Source organism: Ictalurus punctatus, chromosome 5 (genome assembly GCF_001660625.3).
Source record: "Ictalurus punctatus breed USDA103 chromosome 5, Coco_2.0, whole genome shotgun sequence".
NCBI lineage: Eukaryota > Metazoa > Chordata > Actinopteri > Siluriformes > Ictaluridae > Ictalurus > Ictalurus punctatus.
In genome coordinates this window covers 10,511,590-10,539,363 of record NC_030420.2, presented here as the reverse complement: position 1 = coordinate 10,539,363, position 27,774 = coordinate 10,511,590, and the positions used below count along the sequence as shown (strand labels likewise).

The 27,774-nt window shown below is 41.3% G+C and overlaps 1 protein-coding gene across 1 annotated transcript in view; it reads left to right on the top strand.

Moving 5' to 3' along the window:
* Window positions 1-27,774, top strand: part of LOC108264953 (ERC protein 2) — a 291,196-nt gene that overhangs the window by 247,915 nt on the left and 15,507 nt on the right. The window contains exon 17 of the mRNA XM_053680567.1: window positions 18,200-18,347. Within this exon, the coding sequence (XP_053536542.1) occupies window positions 18,200-18,347 (148 nt within the window). The remainder of the gene's footprint in view (window positions 1-18,199; window positions 18,348-27,774) is intronic.

Below are 27,774 nucleotides of genomic sequence, written 5' to 3'. Positions count from 1 at the left end.
CATGTTGAATAGAAATCTAGAATTGTTTTTGTTTTCTTATGTTAAGGTGGAGAGATAGACTTTTCTAGCAGCACTAAGAGATTGTCAGTAGTTCAGGAGGCTCAGCTTCCATGCTGTTTGAAATACTACCAATTTGTTTTGACACGATTTATGTCTGTTTTAAGGTACTTGTTTGATTGTTATACCAGGGTGCTAGCTTTTTCTCTCTACTTATTTTTATTTTGAGTGGAGCCACCCTATCTAGTGTGTAGCGGAACGTTGACTCTAAGCATTTAGCCGCCCGATCGATTTCCCTGGGAACAGAATCGATCTTGAAGAAATCTAATTGATGTCTCTAATCAAAGTGATGAAACGGAAGCAAGGCATAACACACTTCCTCAATTCTCTCTAACTCATACTTCTCTTTCTCTCTTTTTTTTTCTTATTTTTCTTATATCACGCAAAGCGCTTAATTGCCTTGTCACCTGGTCACGGCAGGCCTATAAATAGGCATGATATTACACAAGCTTCAGATGCTAGTCACGCACAAGGGCGCTTCCCACAGTGTAGAGCTCATGCAACATTGAGTTCCCTTTGAAAAGGAACTAATTTAATGTTCCTTGTTTTACACTTTTTTCTTGCTGTCAAACAGGCTTGTAGTTCATTATTTGGCTATTTTTCATGATTCTCAATGTGTCTATATATTTGTAGGTTAGTTATCAATGTAACCTATGAGCCACTTTTTGGATACATGTTGACAGTGTTGCAGGTTGAGGGTTGCAATTTGCTCTCCGCATCACCATATATAAATACTTCCATGTTTGTATACATACAAACAAACCTACACACAGTGGGCAGGGAATGTACTACGGGACTCTGCAACTTTGGTAAATCGACAGTATGATTTTTCTGAAGTCTACACTAGATATTCCCAAGTTGGCCAGTTCTGTTTCTTATCATAAGGGAAATCTATGCCTCTGTCAGCATGTAGGGGGTTTGATTTTGTGTGTTTTAATAAAAAAAAAAAAATTCAAAGTCATTCATTGAGTGAGGAATGAGAGAGCAGAAACCCATAAAAAGTAATTGAATGTGTGCTGCAGAGAGAGAGAGAGTGAGAGAGAGATGAATGACTAAATAGACAGCAGCTATCAGAGCTAATGGCATGAGGTAGAATTCAGTCAGAGGATTGCAGAATGAAATGACCTTGAAGTTTGTGTGTGTGTCAGATGAGATTCTATATGAGTGTGTGTGTGTGTGCATGTGCGCGCATATAGACTTCCTCCCTTAACTAAATGATGTTCTCCTCTTGTTGCTGTAATTACAAGGCAGGCCGAGTCAAGAGTGTGTTTACCAAGGCGACAGCACAAGATCAAGGCCATACACACACACACACACACACACAGTGCACCTGTGGCGGTTACGTAATTTTTGGTCACAAAGCAGAGATTCCATTATCACAGGATGGCTGACAGAACAGACACACAAGCAAATGTTCACACACACACACACATACAGGCGCACATATTCTTTCATCAGGGTTTTCCCATCCAATGTACATGTTTGCAATTTTGTTCAACCTGTCATTACCATATGCCTGTATTTCTCACAAAATCAAAAGGCATGACTAGACACATTAGCTTTACCAAAGTAAACATGTCTGTACCCATCCTAATGGTAAGATACCACTTGCTAAGCATACTAATTTGTTGTATCACACACAGATAAACAGTGTTCAAATGTGTGATGTCTCTGTAGTTAATTGTTAAGCTTCAAAACAAAGTCTACAGTCTAGAGTTTTTAGACTAGAATGTTTCTATATCAGTAATTTCATACACAAATACTTACAGATTTTACAGTCACTTTAATTTTACCCCAGAAAATAAACCCAGACTTTCCTAAAACAGTACCTCAACACTGAGAATACACTCACAATCCACTTATTAGGAAAGCCTGTACACCTGCACATTCATGCAGTTATCTAATCAGACAATTATGTGGCAGCAATGCAGTGCAAAACATTATGCAGATAAAGGTAAAGAGCTTCAGTTAATGTTCACATCAAACATCAGAATGGGGAACAAATGTGATCTTTGTGACTTTAACCATGGCATAGTTGTTTGGTACCAAATGGACTGGTTTGCACTGTTTACAGCCATGGTGAGCAGAAAAGCATCTCAGAACACACAACACATCAAACCTTGAGGTGGATGGGCTACAACAGCAGAGCATATTAGGTCCCACTCCTGTCAGCCAAGAACAAGAATCTGAGGCTATCATGGGCACAGACTTACCAAAACTGGACAGTTTTCCAATATCCAGTTGGAGAATTTGGGCAAGTCTGTACCCATGATAGCCTCAGATTCCTGTTCTAGGCTGACAGGAGTGGAACCCAATATGGTCTTCTGCTGTTGTAGCCCATCTAGCTCAAGCTTTGGTGTTTTCTGAGATGCTTTTCTGCTTACCACTGGTGTAAAAAGTGATTAAATGAGTTACTAATATCCATTCTGGCAGCTGAAATCTGTCCATTTTCCTCTGTCCTCTCTCAGCAACAAAGGCATTTCGGTCACAATATGGAAGCATGTGCAGGTATAGCAGTTTAATAACACAACAAGTCCAAAGGATGAGGCAAAAGTCAATAATCATGAACAGACAGCAATCAGGACAAGGAAAAAAGATGAAGTTGGAAGCAAAGTAAAAATAAACAGACACGGTACAGACACGGTACAGACACGGTACAGACACGGTACAGACACGGTACAGACACGGTACAGACACGGTACAGACACGGTACAGACACGGTACAGACACGGTACAGACCAGGCTTGGTATAGACAGAAACAAAAAACAACTGAGCACATACTCCGCAACTCAGTGACTGAATGAAACTCTCTTAAAAGGAGTAGTGTGAGTGTATGTGATTAGAAACAGGTGTCTCTGATTAGAACTCTGGGGATGGCGAACATGTGTGTGTGTGTGTGTGTTTGGGAAGTGTAGTTGTTGTTGTTGTCAGCCATGTTTGTAGTTCATGATGCATTCTGGGAAATGGAATTGCTGGATTGCAGCGGTATGACAATTTATACCCAGAGAACTGTGGTTCACTCAATATATATATATATATATATATATTTTTTTTTTTGCACCATTCTGTGTAAACTCTAGAGACTGTTGTATGTGAAATTCCCAGGAGATCAACAGTTTCAGAAATATTCAAACCAGCCCTTCTGGTATCAAGATCCATTCCATTCCATTCCATTCCATTCCACGAAGTCACAGATATAAAACTTTTTCTTCATTTTTTGTTTGATGTGAACATTAATTGAAGCTCTTTACCTGTACCTGCATGATTTTTATTTATTTATTTATTTATTTATTTGCATTGCTACATGATTCATTGATTAGATAACTGCATGAATGTGCAGGTGTAGAGGTGTTCCTAATAAACTGGACTATGAGTGTATTACAGTGCTGTTACAATTAAACGTGGTCAAATAAAATATCATTAACAATTTAAGCAGCTGGCAACAAATGATTTAATTACATTTGCATTTTGTTTTGTTTTGTTTTTGCTTTATAAATATTAAATCAGGATCTTGCCCGTAAGGGCAAGCTTATAGGCATCACTATGTGAGAGACATTTATACTGTAAAACAAGCAACAAGTCATAATAAAAAAAAACCCTCAGAGATAGTCCTAACAAATATCAATTAAAATGGAAACACTTTGGAGGTGGTATGTATGTGTTCTCTCTTGCTCTTTTGTAAAGTATGTGCACCACCTTTCTTCTAACTGCTTAGATTGTTAAAAGAAAATACTAATTAATGTGCAGAATTTGAGAGCTGATAATTATTAACATATGTCTAGCCATGTATATGTGACTGTAGTGTGTCGGTGTGTGTGTGTGGGTGTGTGTGTGTGTGTGTGTGTGTGTGTGTGTGTGTGTGTGTGTGTGTGAGTGTGTTTGTTTGATTAGTCACATACTGGTATACAGTTTTTTTTCCCTCTTTCAAAGAAACAGGAAACAGGCAAATACGCTTTGGGCAATTGTACCAGCTGAGCACTACCAAATGTCACGGGAATGTGTGTGTGTGTGTGTGTGTGTGTGTGTGTGTGTGTGTGTGTGTGTGTGTGTGTGTGTGTGCTGAGAAGCCAGAGGCAGTGTAGCCAGAAGAGTCAGTGCAAATGCAGAGATTACTTTCAAATAGTAGGCAAATTAACTTAAGTTTCATCATGTGTATAACTATTAATTGTAAGGTGAACCACACTGAGTGTTTGTATGATGTTGGTTCCCCACCTGTCACACTTTAAAATAAGAACATGCTGGGTAATCCCTATTATCTTCAAGCTGTCAGGACAGGTGAGAAGGACCAATGCAACAAAAGAAACAAAAAGCATCTTTCCACTAGGTCAAAGGTCATGGGGAGTTCATAAGGTGCTCTCTTAGAAGTTCTGTCAGTCTGAGATCAGTAATGGATCAGCAGTTCAAAGGCCTCAGTTTTCAAAGTTCTCAAACTATGTTATCCTTATTCACTTTGGCATTCAGTTTGAATGAATTGTAGAATGAAGCAAACTTTAATAATGTTTTATTGGAAATTTAGTTCCAGCCCAGTCACTTTACTCTGGTTGTGGGCCACACATACTAATCATGTGTTTACTTTGTTCTGTCTCTTACTGATGCTGGGTTACTGTTTAAAGTGTGACAGTGAGTGGAATTTCTTCTGAATACTGCCAAGAAATTAAGATCAATTGTCCCACTCCATATCCCTTTTTTTTTATTTTTTTATTTTTTTAAATCACATATCCATGACTGTGGGTGTACGGTAATGGACATTATTGTCACATCACAGTTTCTGGGTGTTTGGTTTGATGCTGAGTTCAGATTACTGTCTGTGTGTGGACTTTTGCATGTTCTTCCTGTATCTGTGTAGCTTTCTTTTGGGTTCTCTGGTAAGTGGATTGGTTATGCTAAACTGCCCCTATGTGTGAATGTGAGTGTGTATGTGTGTGCATGGTGCCCTGAAATGTTCTGGAATCCCATCCAGGGTGTATTCTTACCTCATGCCCAGTATTCCAGGATAGACTCCGGCTCCACCAAAATAACTACTGTGTTTGTCTTTAACATAATTTAGAAAAGTAGACTGTTTTAAGACACTATCAGGAGATGTATGTTCTGGGTAGTGTAGGGAAACTACATTGTAATTATTTAATGTGATTAAGTCAAACTAAATGTTATTAAATGTTTTGGTTTACATAATGTTATATATATGCATACAGGGGGCAGGGGAAGGCACAGTGGCTTGGTTGTTAGCACGTTTCCTGTGTGCACGGAGTTTGCATGTTCTGCCTATGCTTCATGCTTTTCCTCAAGGTGCTCTGGTTTCCTCCTCCAGTCCAAAGACATGCGTTGTAAGCTGATTGGCATTTCCATATTGTCCGTAGAGTGTGAATGGGTGTGTGAATGTGTGTGTGATTGTGCCCTGCAATGGGTTGACACCCTGTCCAGGGTGTCCCCTGACTTGTGCCTCAGGTTCCCTGGGATAGGCTCCAGGCTCCCTGTGACCCTGTGTAGAATAAGTAGTACAGAAAATATATGGATTGATGGATGGATAAGCATACGTTAGCTTCCATGAAGGCAAACATATGCAAACATTTCCCCCACTTCAACTACATTTTACCACATATATAACAGGTTGGTTATAATCTTAGTTAAAACACTTGACCTACCTCTTCTCTTCTTCAAGCTATAGTGTGCACTCAGTGAGAGCTGGAGGCTTGGGAGTAGATGTCTTTGTGCTCTGTGGATGGTAAATGTAGAAGGACTTGAGGTTGTGGCAAGTGCACTTGAGAGAATTTGTTTTATGTTACATGTACCATCACTTGTGCACTATTGAAGGGGGATCAGAAAGCAGGCTTTAGACATGTTTCTGAATCTGCCCGACTTGATTTTACCACAGCAGACAGGCCAGGGAATGTGTACATGTGTGTATGTGTGCGTGAGGTAACGGGCATTACTCAGCACACTGTTTACAGCAGGGACTCCCAGCTCTCTCGCCCATGAAGGCCTGGGTTACTTTAACTTGTCTGTCACTGTGGAATGCAAAGCTAACTTTGGGCACATGCTGTCTCTGCATTGGAAAATATGGAGAAATGGCACCATTTTTTTCACCTCATCTCAAACACATACAGTTTTACACACTTAATCTCACTTTTAGCCCTTCATAACATGATGGAGCACTTTAAATAATTCAGCTGCACTTTTTTTTTTCTCTATCTTTCTTTTAGTATTAACATGTCTGTCACTAATATAATCCTAATTACTCTTTGAAGCCTGGAGAAATGTAGTAGGAGCCACATGTCATGCTTTTAAACCTAAACAAGCTTTGCATTTTGTCACATTGTGGTTATGTGGATCCTCAGACAGCAGACGGCAGGTTGAAGGTTTAACTGGTGTTCATAAGAGCCTGAGCTGAGCATTGGATTGATCTTGTCCAGAGACCAGCTAAATGTTGTCTGGAGGTTGTCCAGTGGTTTGTATCCAGTAGCCTCATCTCCAACTAGCTACTTACACTGAGGGCTCGTGGGATTAGAACACAGAGACATAAACCCCTAGTTCACTTGACATTATCACCATAGTGTGATGAACTAAGCACCAAAACTACCAAAGGCTCATTACAAAGCATAGTCTGACAGCATCAACACAGAAGCCAGGGGATTTGGATGTAATGAAATCTGAAGGCATCACAGATTCCATCTGACAAATTAGGGTGTGGAGGACAGGTATCAAAGATGTATTTAGCAATGCATGACAGTTTATATACACATGACAGTTCCCATTTAAAAGAAGTTTAAATGGAGTTTAGGGTGGAGTTACTGGCAAGCACAAGAAAAGGCTTGACTCAGAATGTTTTTCTGGGTGTCAGAGATTAGTGTAGTACATGCCTGATCTTACTGACTTACCTTCAAAACCAGCTTTTGTTTTAAGCAAAAATCTGAATTATGTACAACATTTTAGTTTTTCTACAAAAAATTGTGTTCGAATAGATACACACACCAACTCACAATGACCTCTTTCACAATAAGGATGATTCTGTCATATACAGGTCTCCCTCTATGCTCTTTTTTCAGGACACATGATTATACATATGCAATATTGTATGTACACTCACCATCCACTTTATTAGGAACACCTATACACCTGCACATTCATGCTGTTATCTAATCAGCAGTGCAATGCAATAAAATTATGCAAATAAAAAACCATGAGGTAATGTTCATATCAAACATCAGAATGAAGAAAAAATGTGATCTTTGTGACTTTGACTGTGGCATGGATGTTGCTGACAGTTTGGCTGGTTGGAGTATTTCAGATACTGCTGATCTGCTGGACTGCTGATTTTAACACACAGCAGTCTCTAGAGTTTGCACAGAATGGTGCAAGGGAAAAAAAAACACTGAGTGAGCAACAGTTCTGTGGGTGGAAACGGCATATTGATATAGGGATCAGAGAAAAATGGCTAAAATAGTTAATAGTTAATAATCACTCATTACAACCGTGGTGAGCAGAAAAGCATCTTGAAGTGGATGGGCTACAACAGCAGAAGACCACTTCAGATTCCACGCCTATCAGCCAAGAACAAAAATCTGGGGCTATCATGGGCACAGACTCACTGAAACAGGACAGCCGAAGACTGGAAAAAGACCAGGTTATTCTTTTCTAATCTTCAATTGTCCAGTTTGGATGAGCCTGTGCCCATGATAGTCCCAGATTTTTGTTCTTGGCTGATAGGCGTGGAACCTGAAGTGGTCTTCTGCTGTTGTAGCCCATCCACTTCAAGGTTCAATATGTTGTTCATTCTGAGATGCCTTTCATCTGACAGCTCAAACCAGTCTGGTCATTCTCCTCTGATCTCTCTCATCAGCAAGGTGTTTCAACCTGCAGACCACTCACAGGATGTTTTTTTTTTGTACCAGAGACTGTTGTGTGTGAAAATCCCTGGAGATCAGCAGTTTCTGGAATACTGAAACTAGTCCATCTGGTACCAACAACCATGTCTCAGTTGAAGTCACAAAGATCACATTTTTCCAGATTTTGATGTTTGACATGAACATTAACTGAAACTCTTGACCTGTATCGGGATGATTTTATGCGTTGTGCAGCCACATGATTGGCTGATTGGATAACTTCATAAGTGAGTGGGTGTACAGGTTCCTAACAAAGTGACCGGTGAGTGGACCTTGTGAGGACCTTCGATTGACATAACACATGCGGGCTCACGTAGTAAAGCGGGTTGACCACTAATCGTAGGGTTGGCGGTTTGATTCCTGGCTCACATGACTCCACATAGCAAAGTGTCCTTGGGCAAGACACTGAACCCCAAGTTTCTCCCGATGGCAAGTTAGCACCTTGCATGGCAACTCTGCTACCATTGGTGTGTGAGTGTGTGTATGAATGGGTGAACGAGACAGTGTAAAGTGCTTTGGATAAAAGCGCTATATAAGTACAGACCATTTACATGCATGCACACAGAGTTTAGTTTAAAGGACTTACTCTGCCTTTCCGATTTTTGTTAATCAGCTTGTCAGACATATGCTATCTGAAGATATAAATAGCCCTTAACTTTTCCTGTCTTTGTGGGAAAATTAGATTTTTAGACTGTTTCAAAGGTTCAGGAGGTTGTGGGGTGGTGATGTTCAAAGGGTCATGAGGGAGTACTGGGATTTCTATTGTATGGCCTGCTTCTCAACCACAAGACACAACATAGTAACCGCAGGATAGTATTAGCATAACAAAACATATAGTAGGCCAGCAAAGCAGGTTGGGGTGGTCCTCACCATTCTGAATGCAGAGAAATTCTGATAATAATACATCAATAATATCTGAAAGCAAAAAAAAAATGCTTACTCCCACCATGGCCCTGTGTGTGCAGAGTGTGCATGTTCTCCCCGTGCTGCGGGGGTTTCCTCCGGGTACTCCGGTTTCCTCCCCCACTCCAAAGACATGCATGGTAGGCTGATTGGCTTGTCCAAATTGTCCGTAGTGTATGAATGGGTGTGTGAATGGGTATGTGCACCCTGTCCAGGGTGTACCCCCCCTTGTGTCCGATGCTCCCTGGGATAGGCTCCAGGTTTCCGCGTGACCCTGAGAAGGATAAGCGGTATAGAAGATGGATGGATGGATGGATGGATGGATGGACAGACTTGCAAACATATATGTTTCTATCTTATGGCTGTTGTATGCTCAGTATTAAAAACTTTCAAATAATTTAAATTGTATTAGCTGCAAAATATTTCTTCATGATCACTCATGAATGTTTATATAAATGACTGTTTCTTTTCCTCCCAGTTGATAAAATGATGCACAGTGAAATACATATAATTGTTTTTATTATTATTTTTGCTTGCTTAACATAAATTCCTCAAGCATGATTGGTAGAACTAACAATGTTATATGGGCTGCTGTGATTTAGTGCTGCCCAGAACCTTAAATCATCCTCTGCACTTTCTTTCCTTCCTCTTCAATGTCTCCATTTCTTAGCCCAGATGGCTTTGCTGACTTAGATTCATGTTCAGGGGCATAAAGACCAGTTGACTCCATCCAAAACCCCTCATGCCAAGACCATCTGTTATCTGACATCAGTGAGAGCATGACACAAAGCATGATACAGCAAAGACATATTTTATGCAGCAGCGCAATGAAAAAAAAATTATGTGGATACACGTCTAGAGCCTGAGTTTAGAAAGAGCTTGTTCCCATCAAACATTACAATGGGAATCTTAAACTGGGCAGTTAAAGATTGGAAAAAAGACCAGCTGCTGTTTCCTCTTCAACTGGTCAATTTCTGTGAGTCTGTTCTCACTGTAGCCTCAGATTCTTGTTCTTGGCTGAAAGAAGTAAAACCCAATGTGGTTTCTGCTGTGTTCAATGTGTTGTGTGTTCTGAGATGCTTTTCAGTTCATCATGGTTGTAAAAAGTGATTAGTTGATTTACTTATCCTTCCTGTCAGCTCAAACTATAATGGACATCATATTGTTTCCCAGAGATTTAGCACATAGCTGACATACTAATAAAAAGGAAAATATTTGAACACATTCTGCTTCGTTTGTAGTAAATGCACTGTCACACTGAAAGGCATTAAATGTTCCCTTTCAATGGGAACTTCAACGTTACATTTAGCATAACAGTACGGGAGCGCCCTTGCACGCGTGACAAGTATCTGAAGCTTGTGTAAAATCATGCCTCTACTTATAGGCCTGCCGTGATCAGTGACGTGGCAATTAAGCGCGTTGCATGATATATATATATATATATATATATATATATATATATATATATATATATATATATATATATATATATATATAAGGCACCTGTGAACCACGCCGCCAGCCTTATTATCTTCAGCGAGACTGCATGTCTATTGTTTGTGTGACAAAAACGCTTCATTTCTACTCTATATTTTCTCAAAATCTCTAAACTTTTCTATCCTTTTTTTAGAAAAAAAAGAAAAGAAAAGAGAGGGATATAATGAGCGAGAAAGATTTCAGAAAGTGTGTTACTCCTTGCTCCCGTTTCATCACGGGAGGAGACGGACACGCTTTCTGTGTGAAGTGTTTGGGCAGCCCTCGCGGGGTCTGACTGTCAGCATTTTGAACATTTCACGATTAGGCAACTACACTCTCAGCTCGCTCTCTTCTCGTCTGAAGGGAGCTGGTTTTGAGAGCCTTGCGGATCTGGGCCGGCCGCTGCCGAGGCAGCCAGCCAGCTAAGGTCATGGGGTTCTCGGATGGATTTGTAAGAGGAGCCGGAGACGAGCGCTGCTCTCTCTTGCGCTGTCTTCCGGGTCCGGCTCTCCACCTGACTTTGGAGCTCGTGTCGCGACTCCTCCTTCCCCTATGGAAAGCCAAAACACCCTCATTGATTCCGAGGGTTTACATGAGACCGTTTCAGAAGTGGCTGAAAAGTTGTGGGTTTCATCCGAGGATGAAACCTCTGAGAGTAATCAATGTCATGCAGCGATGCCTACGTGCTCTGAGTATTTGGAGGTGCCCGCAGTGTCTAGCCTCGGGTCACACTCTAGGGGTGTCTTCTTACCACAAGACGGTAATGACAGATGCGTCCCTCACGGGCTGGGGTGCAGTCTTAAATAGCTGTCCAGCTCAGTGTCTTTGGAGCGGCCCTCATCTGGAGTGGCATATAAATCGCCTAGAGAATCGCCTAGAGACTAAAGGCATTTTAGTGCCGTATTCCTAGCACTAAAATTCTTTCTTCCTCAGTTGAGAGTTCACCATGTGCTAGTTGTGTCAGACAACACAGCGGTGGTCTCATATATCAACCACCAGGGAGGGTTATGTTCACGCCCCCTGTTCAGGTCTGTCAGGGGCCCCATTTGAGCCCTTAGAGTCAGGCAACTAATCCTTCTCTGGGCAGAGGGAAAGTTCTTGTCAGTGAGTGCAATGTACATTCCGGCCAGCCGGAATGTAGGGGCAGACATCCTGTCGAGGCAGGGACTGAGGCCCGGGGGTTGGAGGCTCCATCCACAAGTGGTGGAGTCCATATGGCGGAGGTTCGGACAAGCGGAAGTGGATGTGTTCGCCTCCGAGGAGACAACACACTGCCTGCTGTGGTTTGCCCTCACTCCTCCCGCACCACTGCGGCTGGACGTCATGCTGCACATGTGGCCGAGGTCACGTCTATATGCTTTCCCCCGATCACTCTGCTCCCACAAGTTCTAGGAAGAGTTCACCAAGACCGTCTACGTCTGCTGTTAGTAGCACTTTATTGGCCAGGTTCTCAGAGATAATTTCCCTGCTCGACAGTACTCCTTGGGAGATTCCCATCCGCAGGGATCTACTGTCTCAAGCCGGAGGGCTGATTTATCACCCTCGACCAGAACTATGGAAACTGTGGGTCTGGCCCCTGAGGGGCACCAGCTCATAGATTCTGATCTCACAACTGAGGTTGTAGAGACCATGTTAAACGCTAGAGCACCATCCACAAGGAAATTGTATGCGCTCAAGTGGTGGCTTTTTGTCTTGTGATGTGAGGAACGTCAGCTAGATCCAGTGAACTGCGCAATAGCTACAGTCCTGGAGTTCTTAAAAGAACATTTTTCAGCAGGGTTGGCTCCTTCTACAATCAGGGTTTACGTGGCCTCCGTTTCGGCCAGCCACGCCCCTGTTGATGGAGCCTCTGTGGGGCAACATCCTCTAACTTCGAGGTTCATGCATGGTGTCAGACGGCTGAGGCCCATCTGCAGGCTGCGCAAACCTTCCTGGGACCTTTCTGTGGTTTTGGAAACCTGTCAGGAGCCCCATTTGAGCCCTTAGAGTCAGCTTCTGAGTGGGAGGTCTACAAGCTCTCTCTGTTGCCCCTTCCTGCCTTGACTTTGCCCCTGGATTAGCCAAGGCCTTCCTCTATCATAGCCGGATTATATTCCTAAAGTGCCTACATCGGCTGCACACCTCACACCAGAACAAGAGAGGATGCACTTGCTGTGTCCAGTAAGGGCTCTCTGTACTTACGTCCACTGCTCCGGCCAGTGGCTTAAGTCGGAGCAGCTGCTGGTCTGCTTTGGTGGCGAGAGTAAAGGTGATGCTGTGTCAAAGCAGCACATCTCGAATTTCATTCATCCGTTTTTACAGTCTGGATATTCATTTCACCACGGGCTCGAGGCCATACCCTCGGTATGACGGAGTGGGTATTCCCATTCCCATACTGTTATGCTAAATGCAACGTCGAAGTTCCCTTTCAAAGGGAATGTCAGGGTTAACCCTGTTCCCAGAGAAGGGAACGAGACGTTGCATAGCTTTGTCTTACCAGGGCAGGCCTGTGAATTGAGTCTTCACTTCAGATAATAGAGGCTGGCGGCGTGGTTCACAGGTGCCATATATATATATATATCATGGCTTAATTGCCACGTCACCTGATCATGGCAGGCCTATAAGTAGAGGCATGATTTTACACAACCTTCAGATACCGGTCACGCGCGCAAGGGCGCTCCCATACTGTTATGCTAAATGCAACGTCTCGTTCCCTACTCAGGGAACAGGGTTACATGCGTAACCCCAATGTTTTTTTGTTTTTTTTTTTCACCCGGTGAAACATGTCAACAGTTTGTTTCAAAATGCCAAGGCCTGGGGGTCAATGCAAGGCAAAGGCTGAAAAGACTTTTGAAAAATCTAAAAATGGCTCTTACTAAATTACCTTGCTAAAAATGGCAAATTAACCATCTCTATTCAGAAAGGGGTCACTTTGTATATCCCCACCATTGTTTTGTTTTTGTTTGTTGAAAAATGAAGTCACCTTTTGATTCATAGCAGCTTTATGAAGTGTGCAGAACAGATTAGTTCTTTGGCCAAATGATTATTCCAACAATTTAGGCCTTCCTTTCCAAAAGGTATAGTGATTAACACAGTCAGCACTGAGGAATAATGGTTGCAGTTCGAAATTGGGGAAGTGCTATGAACCAAAATACTGCTTTTTGTGACTATAGGAATACATCTCTCACCACTATTAGGCAGGAGCTTCTTGGCCTTTCTGCTACACTCACATGTTGGCTAGTGCCAGATTTCACTGTATTAATCACACAACTGGAAGTGGTTTTGCTTTCACTGAAGCATGGCTGACATCTTGGATCTAAGGTAATTCTCAGGCTGCTATTTTAGTCCTCAGTCATCCTCAGGGTTAAGCTGTATAGGAATATAAGTAACAGTGTTACATATTCAGCATTCAAAATAGAAGTATCCGTATTCAGTCCATGATACTGCAATGTTGAGAATACTAATTTTTTAGGAGAATTCATTCAGAATGCTTCAGAACTAATTAGAAAAAAGACCCTTTGTAAGTAACACCACAAATGCATGTTTATTATGTATTTTAAAATCACATTTACACACACTTACAGATATGTGCAGCGGTAAGTGGTGATGGGTCAAACATGCAACTATGAAAAACTCTGTTACCTAATGCAGGTAAATTAAAAAAGTTAAATAAGGGTATATTTTGCAATGAACACATAAGATTTCAAACAATTAATAATACCATTTTCCATTAATGTCCCTTTGTACTGCATTTCATCCTGGCTTTCAGTTAATGTTACTGAAATTAGCTTTTAAAAATGTACAGTATATAATGTACCTAAAAATATATTGGGCACTACACTGATCAGCCATAACATTAAAACCAGTGACAGGATACATGAATAACATTGATTATCTTGTTACAATAGCACCTGTCAAGGGGTGAGATGACCAGCAAGTGATCAGTTAGTTCTTGAAGTTGATATGTTTGAAGCAGGAATATTGGGAAACCGTAAGGATCTGAATGACTTTGAGGGCCAAACTGTGATGGCTATACGACTGGGTCAGAGCATCTCCAAAACAGCAGGTCTTGTGGGGTGTTCCCAGTATGCAGTAGTTAGTACCTACCAAAAGTGGTCCAAGGAAGGACAATTGGTGAACCAGCGACAGGCTCTGGGGCAACCAAGGCTCAATGATGCACAGGGGGAGTGAATGCTAGCCCACCTGTTCCAATTCCACAGGTACTGTAGCACAAATTACTGAAAAAGCTAATGCTGGCTATGATAAAAAGAACACACAATGCATAACAGCTTGCTGCATACGGGGCTGCGTGGCCACAGACCAGTCTGAGTGCCCATGCTGACCCTGTCCAATGCCAAAAGTGCCCAGAATGGGCACAGTGGAACCATGGAGCAATGGAAGAAGGCGGCCTGGTCTGATGTTTTCTTTTACATCATGTGGATGGCTAGGTGCGTGTGCGTCTCTTACCTGTGGAAGAGACGGCACCAGGATGTTCTAAATGAACATGGGAAGTTCTAAAAAGAACTGTAGGACCAGATGGATTGCCCTCTATTACAAGATGCAAGTGCTGGCTGTAATCTGGTTTGGTACAGTTCAACAATCAGCAATAAATAATATACTAAACAAAGTGCAAGACTGGACAAGATAACACATGAATGAATGAGATCTGCAATTAATGTTGAATTAGACCATAAAAAGTAACCAAGTAGCCTTATTCTTTCCTCAGATAGCACTTAAGATAATATAAACTCTCTCTTTACAGATGGACTTTTGAGGACATTGAGCCAAACCGCAGTTTATAATTTTTCATAATCTTTTCTTTTTTGTTGTTTAACCCTTTCATGCATAGTCGTCACTACAGTGGACAGCTATTCAAAAGCCATTTTGTGCCTATTGCAAGGATTTCAATAGAATAACTGCATTACAGCCACAAGTGTGGACACTAATTCTTCGTTTGAACGCATGCAGTCCACTGGAGTGGACACTCCAATAACTTTTTTAAAAATTTATGTGAAAGTGAAATGAAGGTAAAATTATTTTTTTCATGCCTAAAGAAGAGTAAAAATACACAGAGAGAAAAAAAAATCATTGATCAGGATTTAATAATTCATGCCTGAAAGGGTTAAGTGTCTGAGTTGATAAGCACAACTGCCAAGTTTCCTTTTGCTTGGACAATAAGACTGATTAAGATTCTACCTTATTTGCCCCTTGCTAGACAAAACAGCTCCTTTCCTTATCTCCTTTTGTTCTATGTCTTCAATATCTTCTGTTGTCATGGCACACCATTTGCTGACTCTCACAATGACGTTGTTTATGAATATAAGACTTATAGAACTACATTCCATGCCCATATATGCTGCCTAAGAGCAGAATGAAAAAAGCATTGGATCACCAGTCACCTGTATTTAGACTTCTCCATGATACAATAATGTATACAAGCCCCTTTTCCCAACCCAGGCTTCTGCTGGCAAAGGCTATATCTCTGGTATACATTAATAGCGTAACAGTGTGAGCGTAGCGTAATCCGGCTCGTGGGAGCAGTTACACTATGCTCATTTTATCTTGTGATGTCTTTTTTTAAGGCCCTGTCACAGCACATGCCAAAATAGCTCCCACAATTTTTCTCGGGGTGTGCATCCGAGACAAGTTGAGTTGCTTTTATCAATGCATAGGAGGAATAATACCAGAGGTGTTAGGAGACAAATGGATACACTTGTTCAACATTTTTGGGCATTTTGATTAACTGAGCAGTAAGGATTTAGAATTCATGTAAACACTAAGCCATCCATTAGAGTCCATTAGTCAGAGAGAAGGGGAAAATCCAAATGTATTGCTTAGATGGGAGTACAGTATAGGTGTGCACTAAGGTTTCAGAGCTTATAAAGTGTCGATTTTCTGAGTTATTGCTAGTATTTAATTTATATAATATTAAATAGTTAAAACATATTTGTCCCTTTAGCATGCACACACACAAAGACACAAAAACTACTGATAACTAGTCACCAGAGGCCGTCAAAACCTGTTGCTGTGGTCAAGCATCAATGCTGTAGATCAGTAGACTTTGTTTATTGCTATTTCTGCAGGCTTTTTGTTGTTCGTAGAACTTATACACACCCAAAAAGCACACAGTGAAACATAGTGCCATTTATTTAGTTATCTATCTATTTATTTATTATTATTATTATTATTATTATTATTATTATTATTATTATTATTATTATTATTTTACATTTTGTCTTAGCTGTTGTATTTTCATGTTTGTGTATACATGTTCATTAGTGGTGTAACCAAACTCAGGGTTTTGTTTGTTTTCAGGTTTTGTTTGTTTGTTTGTTTGTTTGTTTTTGTTTGGGGTTTTTTTTTCTTCAGAAAACTTGTGTGGAAGTTTGTCAGGTTTCAGCAAAATTCCCACCTTAATTACAACTCAGAAACTTCTCAAAAAACTTGAAAACATTTGGACCTAGGAAAAGGTAGATGCAGGATTCTTCTTTTTCTCAGTATCCATTTGCAGAATGCAGACATTATACTCAGAATATGGCAACCCTGCTCACAAAATAAAGATCAAGTTCTTTAACATTATATTAATTGGAGATGCACTATTCATGGTTTGCTCCAATAGCCTTACCCAGGCACTGCCTTACTGAGCTCAAAAATAAAATCATATTTCTGTGCATGAAATAGAAATGCTTTTATTTATAAAGTTAAACCATACAGCCAAAGAAGACTGAGCACTGTGCACAGGGCAGCATATCTCTGCTGGATTATCCAAAAAGAATTATTTAATTAATTTGAAAAATATTAACCTGTATTTTTATTGTACATGTTTTTTGTCATTCATAAATGATTGTTCTTCATGTTAAAAGAAAATCTGGGAAATCACACAGGCATTATAATGAAATGCTGCTTAATCGACCCCAGAAGCACTCGGAGAGAGTCTAGCTTTATAATAGATTATATATACATTGTTTTGAAACACTAGTTTAGTTTGCCTACTCTCATTTAAGAGAAGATAGAGAGCTTGCCAAAAAGTTCCACAAGACATCTGGTTAAGGAGTTGATAAGCATATGATTTTAAAAAATGACTTTTTTTTTTAAAGCAGTTCTGTTTTTTTACCACTGTTTTCCAGTATTTCCAGGGCATAGTGATAGGGTTCACATTATTAAAACAAACAAACAAGTAAAAACATTCTGGTAGAAATTCTCTTTTAAATCTAGATATGAATATTTTGAGCACTAAACATTTTATTTGAATGTATCTCTTGAATGCATCGTGCAGAGTAATGTAATTATTCAAATGCACCTTAAAATGTGGACATGGCTGGAAGTGAATACTGAGAATTAAGATTTGTTTCCCATCCACTGAGAATAAAAGTTTGTTTCCCAAGTGATTTATCATTATAATATTATGACAGTCACCATGTAATATAACAATGAGGTCTGTGTAGTCATGCTTGAGGAAAATGCAGCCCAGGATGTATTTTAGTTCCCATTGCAGTCATTGTATCTGAGTCATGATTACTCCGGTCTTAAGCTTATTTCCGGAACATAAAATGTAAGTGTGTATGTATGTGTGTAACAAAGCAACACAGATGAGTTAGTCTGCAAGGTATAATGACAAAGCGGAGACTGGTGACAATTCACTATCTGACCTCAGGCAAACATTCAGCCATTATACAAAAATCCCTGTGATGACGGGAAGGGAGCAGGGGGTTGTGGATTCTGTGGTTCCTGGGTATGCTAACAATCTTAGCGCACCTGCCGGCTGGATACTCTCCCCTGCTGTGCGGCTGTGTGTGTACTTGTGTGCGCAACTTACTGTATTGTGTGTTTGTATCTGGTCTTTGTTAATTTAATGACTTACCGTAGGTCGTAACCACCCTTATCATCCGCAATTTCCCACCAGGCAACAAGCCCTGTTGGCAGCCATCAGTGAAAAGGATGCTAACATAGCCCTACTAGAACTTTCTGCTCCCAAAAAGAAGACAAGCCATGAGGAGGTGATGGCCTTGAAAAGAGAAAAGGACAGCCTCATGTACCAGCTGAAGCAGCAGGTACAGAACTATAAACTCCTCACAAATACAAAGAACTTATATTTTACATGTATATAATGTATACATGTATATAATATAATACACGAATATAGTAAATGACTGCTAAATGTATATGCTTCTATGTTTCAAAATGTTTACATGAATTGTAGTGTATGGTGACCTGTGGCATGTCCTATTGCTCACATGCACTTTTGACCTGTCGCTCTTTGGTGTGTGGAATCTGAATTATTTGTGCTATCACACATAATTTCAGCTATTCACAGAAAATCACTGAACCATCATCTTCACTCTCATACACTCAGCTTTTTATTGCCATCTGTACTTTTATAGCATTTCCAAATGGGTGGTTGATGTTTTGCAGTACCTTCTCCAAATTAGTAAGCAGTTTAATTACACTCCATTGTTATTAAGTCAGCCTTAGTGTTTAGGCTATGATTTGTCCTTTGATTACTTGACTCACATAGGTTTAATAAGTTGTAATCAATCATTTAGGTCACATCAGACCACATCAGTGGCATTACTAGTGGCCATTGCTAACAAGGCTGAATCAGGCTGAATTCTGGGAAAAGATGAAGGATTTGTAGGTTAAACACATTCCTTGCCTGTTTGCTCATGGCCCTGAAACTGTAAGCAGATGCAATTCAAGAATTTCAGGTGGAAGTTATCAACATTCATCCTAACACTCCTTAAAATAATTAGTTATCTAACAGAATATTTGTATAGTTTTTTGCATATACTTTTAATTGTATGCATACTGTTCCCTTTCAAAGGGAACTCAACTTTGCATGAGCTCCACTCTGTGGGAAGCATCCTCACGTGTAACCGGCATCTGAAGCTTGTGTAACCTCATGCCTATTTATAGGCCTGCCGTGATCAGGTGACGTGGCAGTTAAGTGAATTGCGTGATATAAAAAGGGCACCTGTGAACCGAGCCATCAGCCTTATTATTTTCAATGAGACTGCATATCAGTCGTTTGTGTAACGCTCGCAAAAAGACTCTTCATTTCCTCTCTATATTTTCAAAAAAAGAAAAAAGAGAAAAGTATCAGTGAGAGAGAATTCAGGAAGTGTGTTACACCTTGCTCCCAGCACTTTCTGTGTGAAGTGTCTAAGTGTAGAGCATGTTAGGGCAGCCTTGAAGAGGTCTGACTGTGTGCATTGTGAATGCTTTACAATTAGGCAGCTCCACTCACGGCTCGCTCTCTTCTCAGTCGAAGGGAGTTGGGTTTCAGAGTAGTGATGTGTCATCCCCATGCTGCAAAATCCCCATAGGTTCTGTACAGGAAACAGAAATGGTTAGTTCATGTCTCCATGCACCATGGAATACTGGAAACAGAAATGACCACACCTCCCGATTCGAGTCGTTCGTTTATCATGTCACAGCCCACAGTCACGGAATGAACGAATAACTTAAACCTGAATACTCGAGAGGTGAACTAATCATTTCTCTTTCCAGGGACCAGGAGGTGAGGTGAACTAACAGACTGCATTGCCTGAAGACCCAGCTAAACTATTAATTAATCATTTCTGTTTCTCATAATTTGGCCTTGGTTGCATTAGCAAGAAAAGTATGCTTTCTCTAGTGCAGAGGACAACTTTTCTAGGAGTTAAATGAGATTCTACTACAATGAGGGCATTTCTATCCCCAACATTCGTAGGGCCAATCATATAAAGCTGGATAAAGCTGGATCTGGGCATCCCCTCCAGACTCTATAAGAGACTGTTGGGCTTATGGCTTATGGCAGCAGCAGCCAACGTAATGCCATTGGGTCTATTGCACAAGACCATTTCAGTGTTGGCTGAAAAGTCGGGAGTTTTGTCCAAGGATGAAACCAATCAGTGTCATGTGGCGATGCCTATGTGCTCTGAGAATCTGGAGGTGTCATAGTTTTCTAACCTTGGGTCAAACACTAGGGGCGTCTCCTTATCACAAGATGGTAATGGCAGACACCTTGCTCATGGGCTGGTGTCTTAGACAGCTGTCTGGCTTGCGGTCTTTGGAGTGGCCCTCATCTGGAGTGGCATATAAATCGCCACTCCAATGCGGGCCATATTTCTAGCACTGAAATTATTTCTTCCTCAATTAAGAGGTCACCATGTGTTAATTGTGACAGACAACACAGCGGTGGTCTCATATATCAATCACCAGGGAGGTACTTTCTGCCCTGTTCAGGCAGGCACAACTAATTATTCTCTTGGGCAGAGGGAAAGTTTTGTCAGTGAGTGCAATGTACATTCTGTGGGGGCAGACATCCTGTTGAAGCAGAGGCTGAGGCCTGGGGTTTGGAAGTTCCATGCTCAAGTGGCGGAGGTTCAGCAAAGCAGAAGTGGATGTGTTCGCCTCCAAGGAGACAACACACTGCCCACTGTGGTTTGCCCTCACTCCTCCCGCACTATTGGAGCTGGACACCATGGTGCACATGTGGCCGAGGACACATCTGTATGCTTTTATCCTGATTGCTCTGCTCCCACAAGTTCTAGCGAGAGTTCGCCAAGACCGTCTATGTCTCCTGCTAGTACCACCTTATTAGCCAGCTCGAATATGGTTCTCAAAGACAATATCCCTGCTAGACAGCACTACTTGGGAGATTCACATCCACAGGGATTTACTGTCTCAGGCTTGAGGGCTGATTTTTCACCCTTGGGTGGAACTATGGAAACTGTGGGTCTGGCCCCTGAGGGGCACCAGCTCATAGATTCTGGTCTCACAACTGAGGTTGTAGAGACCATGTTGAACGGTAGAGCTCCATCCACAAGAAAATTGTATGCCCTCAAGTGGCGACTTTTTGTCTCATGGTGTGAGGAACGTCAGCTAGACCCAGTGAACTGCACAATAGCTACAGTCCTGGAGTTCTCACAAGGGCATTTCTCAGCAGGGTTTGCTCCTTCTACATTTCGGCCGGCCACGCCCCATTGATGGAGCCTCTGTGGGGCAACATCCTCTAACTTTGAGGTTTAGGCATGGTGTCAGGCGGCTGAGGCCCATCTGCAGACCACGCATACCTTGCTGGGACATTTCTGTGGTCCTAGAAGGTCTGTCAGGTGCCCCATTTGAACCCTTAGAGTCAGCCTCAGAGAAGCTTCTGACTCTAAAGGTAGCTCTTCTGCTGACCCTGACATCTCTCAAGCAAGTAGGAGATCTACAAGCTCTGTCTGTTGCCCCTTCCTGCCTTGACTTTACCCCTGGATTAGCCAAGGCCTTCCTATATACTAGGCCGGATTATATTCCTGAAGTACCTATGTCTGCTGCCCAGCCAGTAGTATTGCATGCTTTCTGCCCCCCTCCATTCCTCACACCAGAACAAGAGAGATTGCACCTACTGTGTCCAGTAAGGGCTTTCTGTACTTATGTCCACCAATCTGGCCAGTGGCATAAGCCAGGCTCAAGTGTCTTGCAGTGAACCTCAGGCTCAGACCTTTTGAACAGGCCATGCCTTCGATATGATGGAGTGGGTATACTCGTTCCCACAGCATGGAGCTCACGCAACGTTGAGTTCCCTTTGAAAGCATGTAACCCTGTTCCCTGAGAAGAGAAAAAGACATTGCGTAGCTTTGTCATACTGGGGCATGCTTGTGAATTGCGTTTTCACTTCAGGTAATATACGCTGACAGCATGGTTCACAGGTGCCGTTTTTATATCACACGGCGCGTTTAATTGCCACCTCACCTGATCACAGCAGGCCTATAAATAGTCATGATGTTACACAAGCTTCAGATACTGGTCACGCCCGAGAGCACTTCCCAGGGACCTCATGCAGTGCCTCGTTCCCTTCTCAGGGAACAGGGTTACATGCATAACCCAGACGCTTTACTGCATACTGTTTTCAGTTTATGTTTCTTATAGACAGTGCAAATCATATTCCCTGATTACTTTTAACTAGACTGTTCTGCTTAATAGCAACAATTTTCCCCAATATTTATCTTAACATAACTAGCAGGTTAGTTAAAAATGGTTAACCAGCTAATTAATAAATAATGTATATGCATTTATTTTCTTTTACTGGAACAACAGAAAAGTGTTTGCCCTATCATCCAGAGAACATGAGTTCAAATCCCAATGACACCACAGCCAGAAACCATTGCCAGGAGCCCAAGAGAGCAAAACTGGTAATGCTCTCAGGGCGAAAGAGGTGGCATACTCTCTCTTCCTTATCAATCACAGTGATACTAGCCAATCTTGGGGGTTTATGAACTCAAACATGCAGAAGTGAGTGGATAGCATTTTCCTCTGTGCGTGTGTCCCGTCCCGTCCCGCCAACACCCCCCACAACATTTTGTGAGTGGCGGTTTAAAAAAACGCAGTCGGCTGGCGTCTTGTGCCTCACAATAAGCACGTGATAGCCTTTGCCCTCCCTGGCTGGTGTGATAGGGAAGAGCTGCCTGATTTATGGCTTAATTTTGGAGAAAATCAAGGGAAATTGAAATGACAGATCATCCAAGTAAAATCTAATCATAAAATTAGTATATACTGTATGTAATCTAGACCACTTAAAACCTAAGAGCGGGCCTTTAAGCGAGGTAAAACATCAACACCAACAGCAACCGCAATAAGGGTTAGAAAATGCAGAGTGATGAAGCAGATTTTTTCTCTCTCTGTCAGCTGCAACATTATGTAAGATAAAACTAATAAGGAGACAATAAAAAATAAATAAAAACAAAAGATGCAAAGATATATAAATGAGAAGGTGGCACCAGGGGCATTAGCTGGACTGTTAATCATCTGAGGCTTAGCCCATATTCTTCTCCCTCAAAAAACTTTTTAAAACATACTTCCATGCAGTTTGTCTCTATCATGTGATGGCTAACAGCTTAAAAAAAATGTTAAAATTGGACAAAAAGTTGGATTTATTATAAAACTTGCTTCAGGTGTTATCACTCTTTGCAGGACTACCAGACTGATAAAATATAAAAACCTTTTTGCTCTATAACACGAGACTAGGCTAATTTGGGGAGGCACAACTAAGCTATTATTGTATGGGTTTAGCTGCTACAGTACCATGCAGAGTATGTTATCTGTCCTTATGTTCTGTTCATATCATGTTCACGTAACTTGGATCTACATTTACACACCTTGTTTTACTGCTCAGCATGCGACGATGTTAGTGTTTCAGTTGCAGCCTCTTAACTGGTAAAAATCATTTTGTATTCATTTTCCCTTCACATTAACTGACTGTGTGAGCTAGCGTCTGGCAGAATTGAGAGCTGTCAGCCAATAAGACATGAGTATTTCAATGTATTTTCCTGTAAACCCTGTCTGATTGGTCTTGCCTCAATTCACTGTAGATAAAATACTACACTCAGTTCACTGAAGATACAAAATTACAACACTACTGAATGTTTTACTGATGTTCAGTTATGTAATGACAAACCGCTGCAAGTGGAGTTATTCAGGGCTAAAGAAAAAATCTTCAGGGCTACAGCCCTGAATGTCTAGGCCAAGTTATGTCCCTGGATGACACACCCTGGAATAAATAGGAGTCTTTTATATTGCAATACTGCTACATAAATAGTCCTGGTTGCAATTATCACATTAATCTCATCAAATTTACTTTAACTTAACAACATGGCTTTGATTCTGATATTCACCAGCTTATGAAATAACACTTGATCCAGCACCTCCTACTATTTTACATGATGAACTAAAAGTGCAACAACAGAAAATGTAATGCTTTTACAGGTATGAAAAAACACGTATGACTGTTAAGAGTTGCAGGGAGTGACTGGACAGGCCAGTAATACATTCATTTATTTTTTTATATCAAGCCTGACAAGCCCTTAATTTTGCACACAGTTTAAGGGGGCCATGAGTTTTATACTAAATCGTAAAGCAATTGTGATGTGCACAATATAGGCTATATTAATGTGCATTTAACTTGCTGTATTAAGTTGTCAAATGAATATAATAATTCCTTCTGTTTTGCTTATTTAATGTGCTCACCTATAATGAACATGTGCCCATTTTAGCATAAGCTTAGGGGTTAAAGGACTTCAGATGAAATTAGGTAGTAGCAAACTGTGGGGCAAAATATCTCTTATTGAGATTAATGTTTTAGTACATGTTCCTTGACAAATAAATCTAATAAACTAAAATAAGGCTGTTACATTCGTGCCCTATCCATAGCCTCCTAAAATTAAACATTTAGAAAAATCAAGGACATTTGTTTATAGGACATTTCCCCATTCACACAGTTTCACGACAAGGCACAGATAATAAACTGATTATATTGTAGCCTGATCAAGTGCAAATATGTACATTTACATTTACATTACATTTATTCATTTAGCAGATGCTTTTATCCAAAGCCACTTACAGATGAGGAATGCATCCATTGTGAAAAGTTTAGGAACACATTACACATTTTCTCAAGTCAAAATCGAAAGCAGTTACACTGAACACCGCAACCACAAGTTGCAGTTTATTTGTGGAATTGTACATTGCTTCCTTCCTATACAATGTGTGTAAAATTCCTCAAATTCCTCTGTGTGTGATGTGAGATAACTGTCCCTCTCTCTTTCTTGCTCATTTTCTATGGTTCTCACTCTCTCATCAGTCTGCACTTCATAGGGCAGTGGGTCAGCCATTAGAAAATATGCTGACAGACATCTTGACCAAGACCTGAGAACAAGTCAAGGTCAAACAGTGTAGATTGCCATCTCCTCAGTACTCATCACACACACACATACACACATACACACGCTCACACACACACACACACACACACACACACACACACACACACACACACACACACACACACACACACACACACACACAATAAAATGTACCCAGGTACTCCTATGCAGGCCAGATTAGAATCCATTTTCTGTGGATGTTTTCAGTTATAAATTATTCTATTAAGATACTTCAATTAAGAGAAAGAACATAAATGTGTGCTAAATGTAATTTGCCTTGTTCTCTCTGTGTACTGCATTGCATTTTCCCACTACCTGCAAAGCAGGTTCTCATAAATCAGTCTGAGTTTAGTGTGTGTGTGTGTGTGTGTGTGTGTGTATAGGTCAAGAAAAAGACCATGGGAATATGGTGAGATCAGTGAAATGGGGACACAAGGTTGATCTCATCACCTTCTGATTTTCCACTTTTACTCACGCTGTTTGTTAAGGTGTCACTCTAATTTATATGCATTAATTTATGTCAAACTGATTAAAGCCATTTCTTAGTTGTGGTAAAACAGCTATAAGTATAAATTGCAATATCAGTTAACTCTGAACAAATACATACATTGAGAAAAAATGGAAATGTTATTGTGACTGTACAAATTATATGAAACTATACATGAAAAAAAAAAAACATGTAGGAATTGTTTGCAAAAAAATATTTCTGATTTAATGCATAATGAACATTCATAACTAATTCATTTTTCATTTACACTTGCATGTATTATTTGGATTTACTAGTTTGGCAAGTAATTTTATTCCAAGCCAATTTAGAATTAAGGCAAAATCCATTTTAAACATAAATAACTTTGACATAAATGCTGTAAAAGCAGATGACCTGAAAAAAATGTGAAGAACAGAGAAAGATAAGCATAAGGACAAGAGAAAATAATGTTTCAACACAATGCCTAACTTTTAATAGAGTGGTTGTGTGCAGTATTGTTTTAATATAAAATGTAGTAATAAACAAAATAAATAAATATTCCTTAAGACAGATGCCATGGTGGCAAAGCATGTTGCGCCTTATGCAAAGTGTTTTCACACACTTAGAAGAAAGGGTTTTTTCAAGGGTTCTTTAAGCTAGTTGAAGGTTCTTCACTTCCAAAGCAATGGTGCTCCTTGGAACCCTTTTAATATGGAAACACTCTATTGTAAGTGTCATATAACAGAAAACCACTGACTCCATTTCCCAGGATGCACCACAAACTACAAACATGGCCGTAAAGGACTACACTTCCCACACACGCACATGTTCACCTTCTCCAGAGTTCTAATCACACACACCTGTTACCAATCTCACACACACTCACTCCACAGTGTATAGAGACTGTTTCAACGCAATGACTTTGTGAAGTATTGAGTGTTGTCACTGTACCAAGAGTTTGTACCTTGTCCCTCGGTTTGCTTCATAGTCTTTGATCTTGTTTCTTGTTACGTGTTTAGCTAGCCTTGCCTAGTTTATGCCTGTTTGCGGATCGCCTGATTCTGACTATGCTATTGTCTCATGATTTGGATTTGTCTGCCTATATCTCCTTTAATAAAAGCTCTTATCTGCACTTGCATCTGTCCGCAACCTCCTTATGTGACAGAATACTTTGCCTCACCATGGATGCAGCAGGAAGAAGGAGGAGACATCATGTCAGGGAAACCAAGGAAACTGTGCCAGTTTCCTCAATGGACTGGCATTGAGCTACCAGATTCATATGATTTTTTGGCTATCCTGAGTATTTTCTTGTGGACTGCCAGTTTTGTTTTGCTAGCCTAGCAGACCCCAAGCCTGAGAAGCAATGGCCCACCAGAGGCTGCGGCTACTAGTGGCTAAGGGAGCCAGGGAACTTGGGAATGTAACCCAGTTTGTGGGAATATTTGTGACGCTGTTCGGTAGTCCAGAATCTAAGGCCGACCTGGAACATCTTTTGGGAGGGGTCAGCCTGGCAGATAAACCTGCCCTCCTGTTCACCACCTATTATATGCAGGCAAAGAGGGTGGCCCCCACACCAAAGCTTCGACCTGAGACCCACGAGGTGGTCTCACGCACGTAGCGCCAGCCAGAGGTCAACTTGGCCTCCTCCCAGAGCTCCAACCTGAGACCCACAAGGCGGTCTCACCTGCCAAGCTCTAGTTGGAGGTCAACATGGCAACCTCCTCCCCAGAGTTCCAGCATGAGACCTATGAGGTGGTCTCATGTCCAGAGCTCCAGCATGAAGACAAGTTCCTGTCTGAGGTCAAAAAGACGGCCTCCCAAGCCATGTTCCTGTCCGAGTTCAACGAGATGGCCCCCAAGCCAAGTTCCTGTCTGAGGTTGACAGGACAGCCTCTCAAGCGAAGTTCCTGTCCGAAGTCGAAGGGACGGCCTCTCAAGCCAAGTTCCTGTCTGAGGCCGACGGGATGGCCTCTCAAGCCAAGTTCCTGTCCGAGGTCGACGAGATGGCCTCTCAATCCAAGTTCTTGTCTGAGATCGAAGAGGCCACCTCCCATGACAAGTTCCAGTCCATGGTTGCCGACACGGAAAACCAAGCTCTTCATACGCCTGAGTCTGCTGACATGGACAACCAAGCTCTGTGTACACCTGAGTCTGCTGACTCGCCCAACCAAGTTCAGCCTGCAGAGTTGATGGAGAATGACTCTCAGCCTCTCTGCGGGACTGAGCACGCCACTCAACCTCCTTGTTCCACTGAGGAATTTTCTCCACCTCTCGTTGCAACCAAGAGCTCCACTTTGCTTCCCTACTCTGCCTTGGAAGTCACTATAC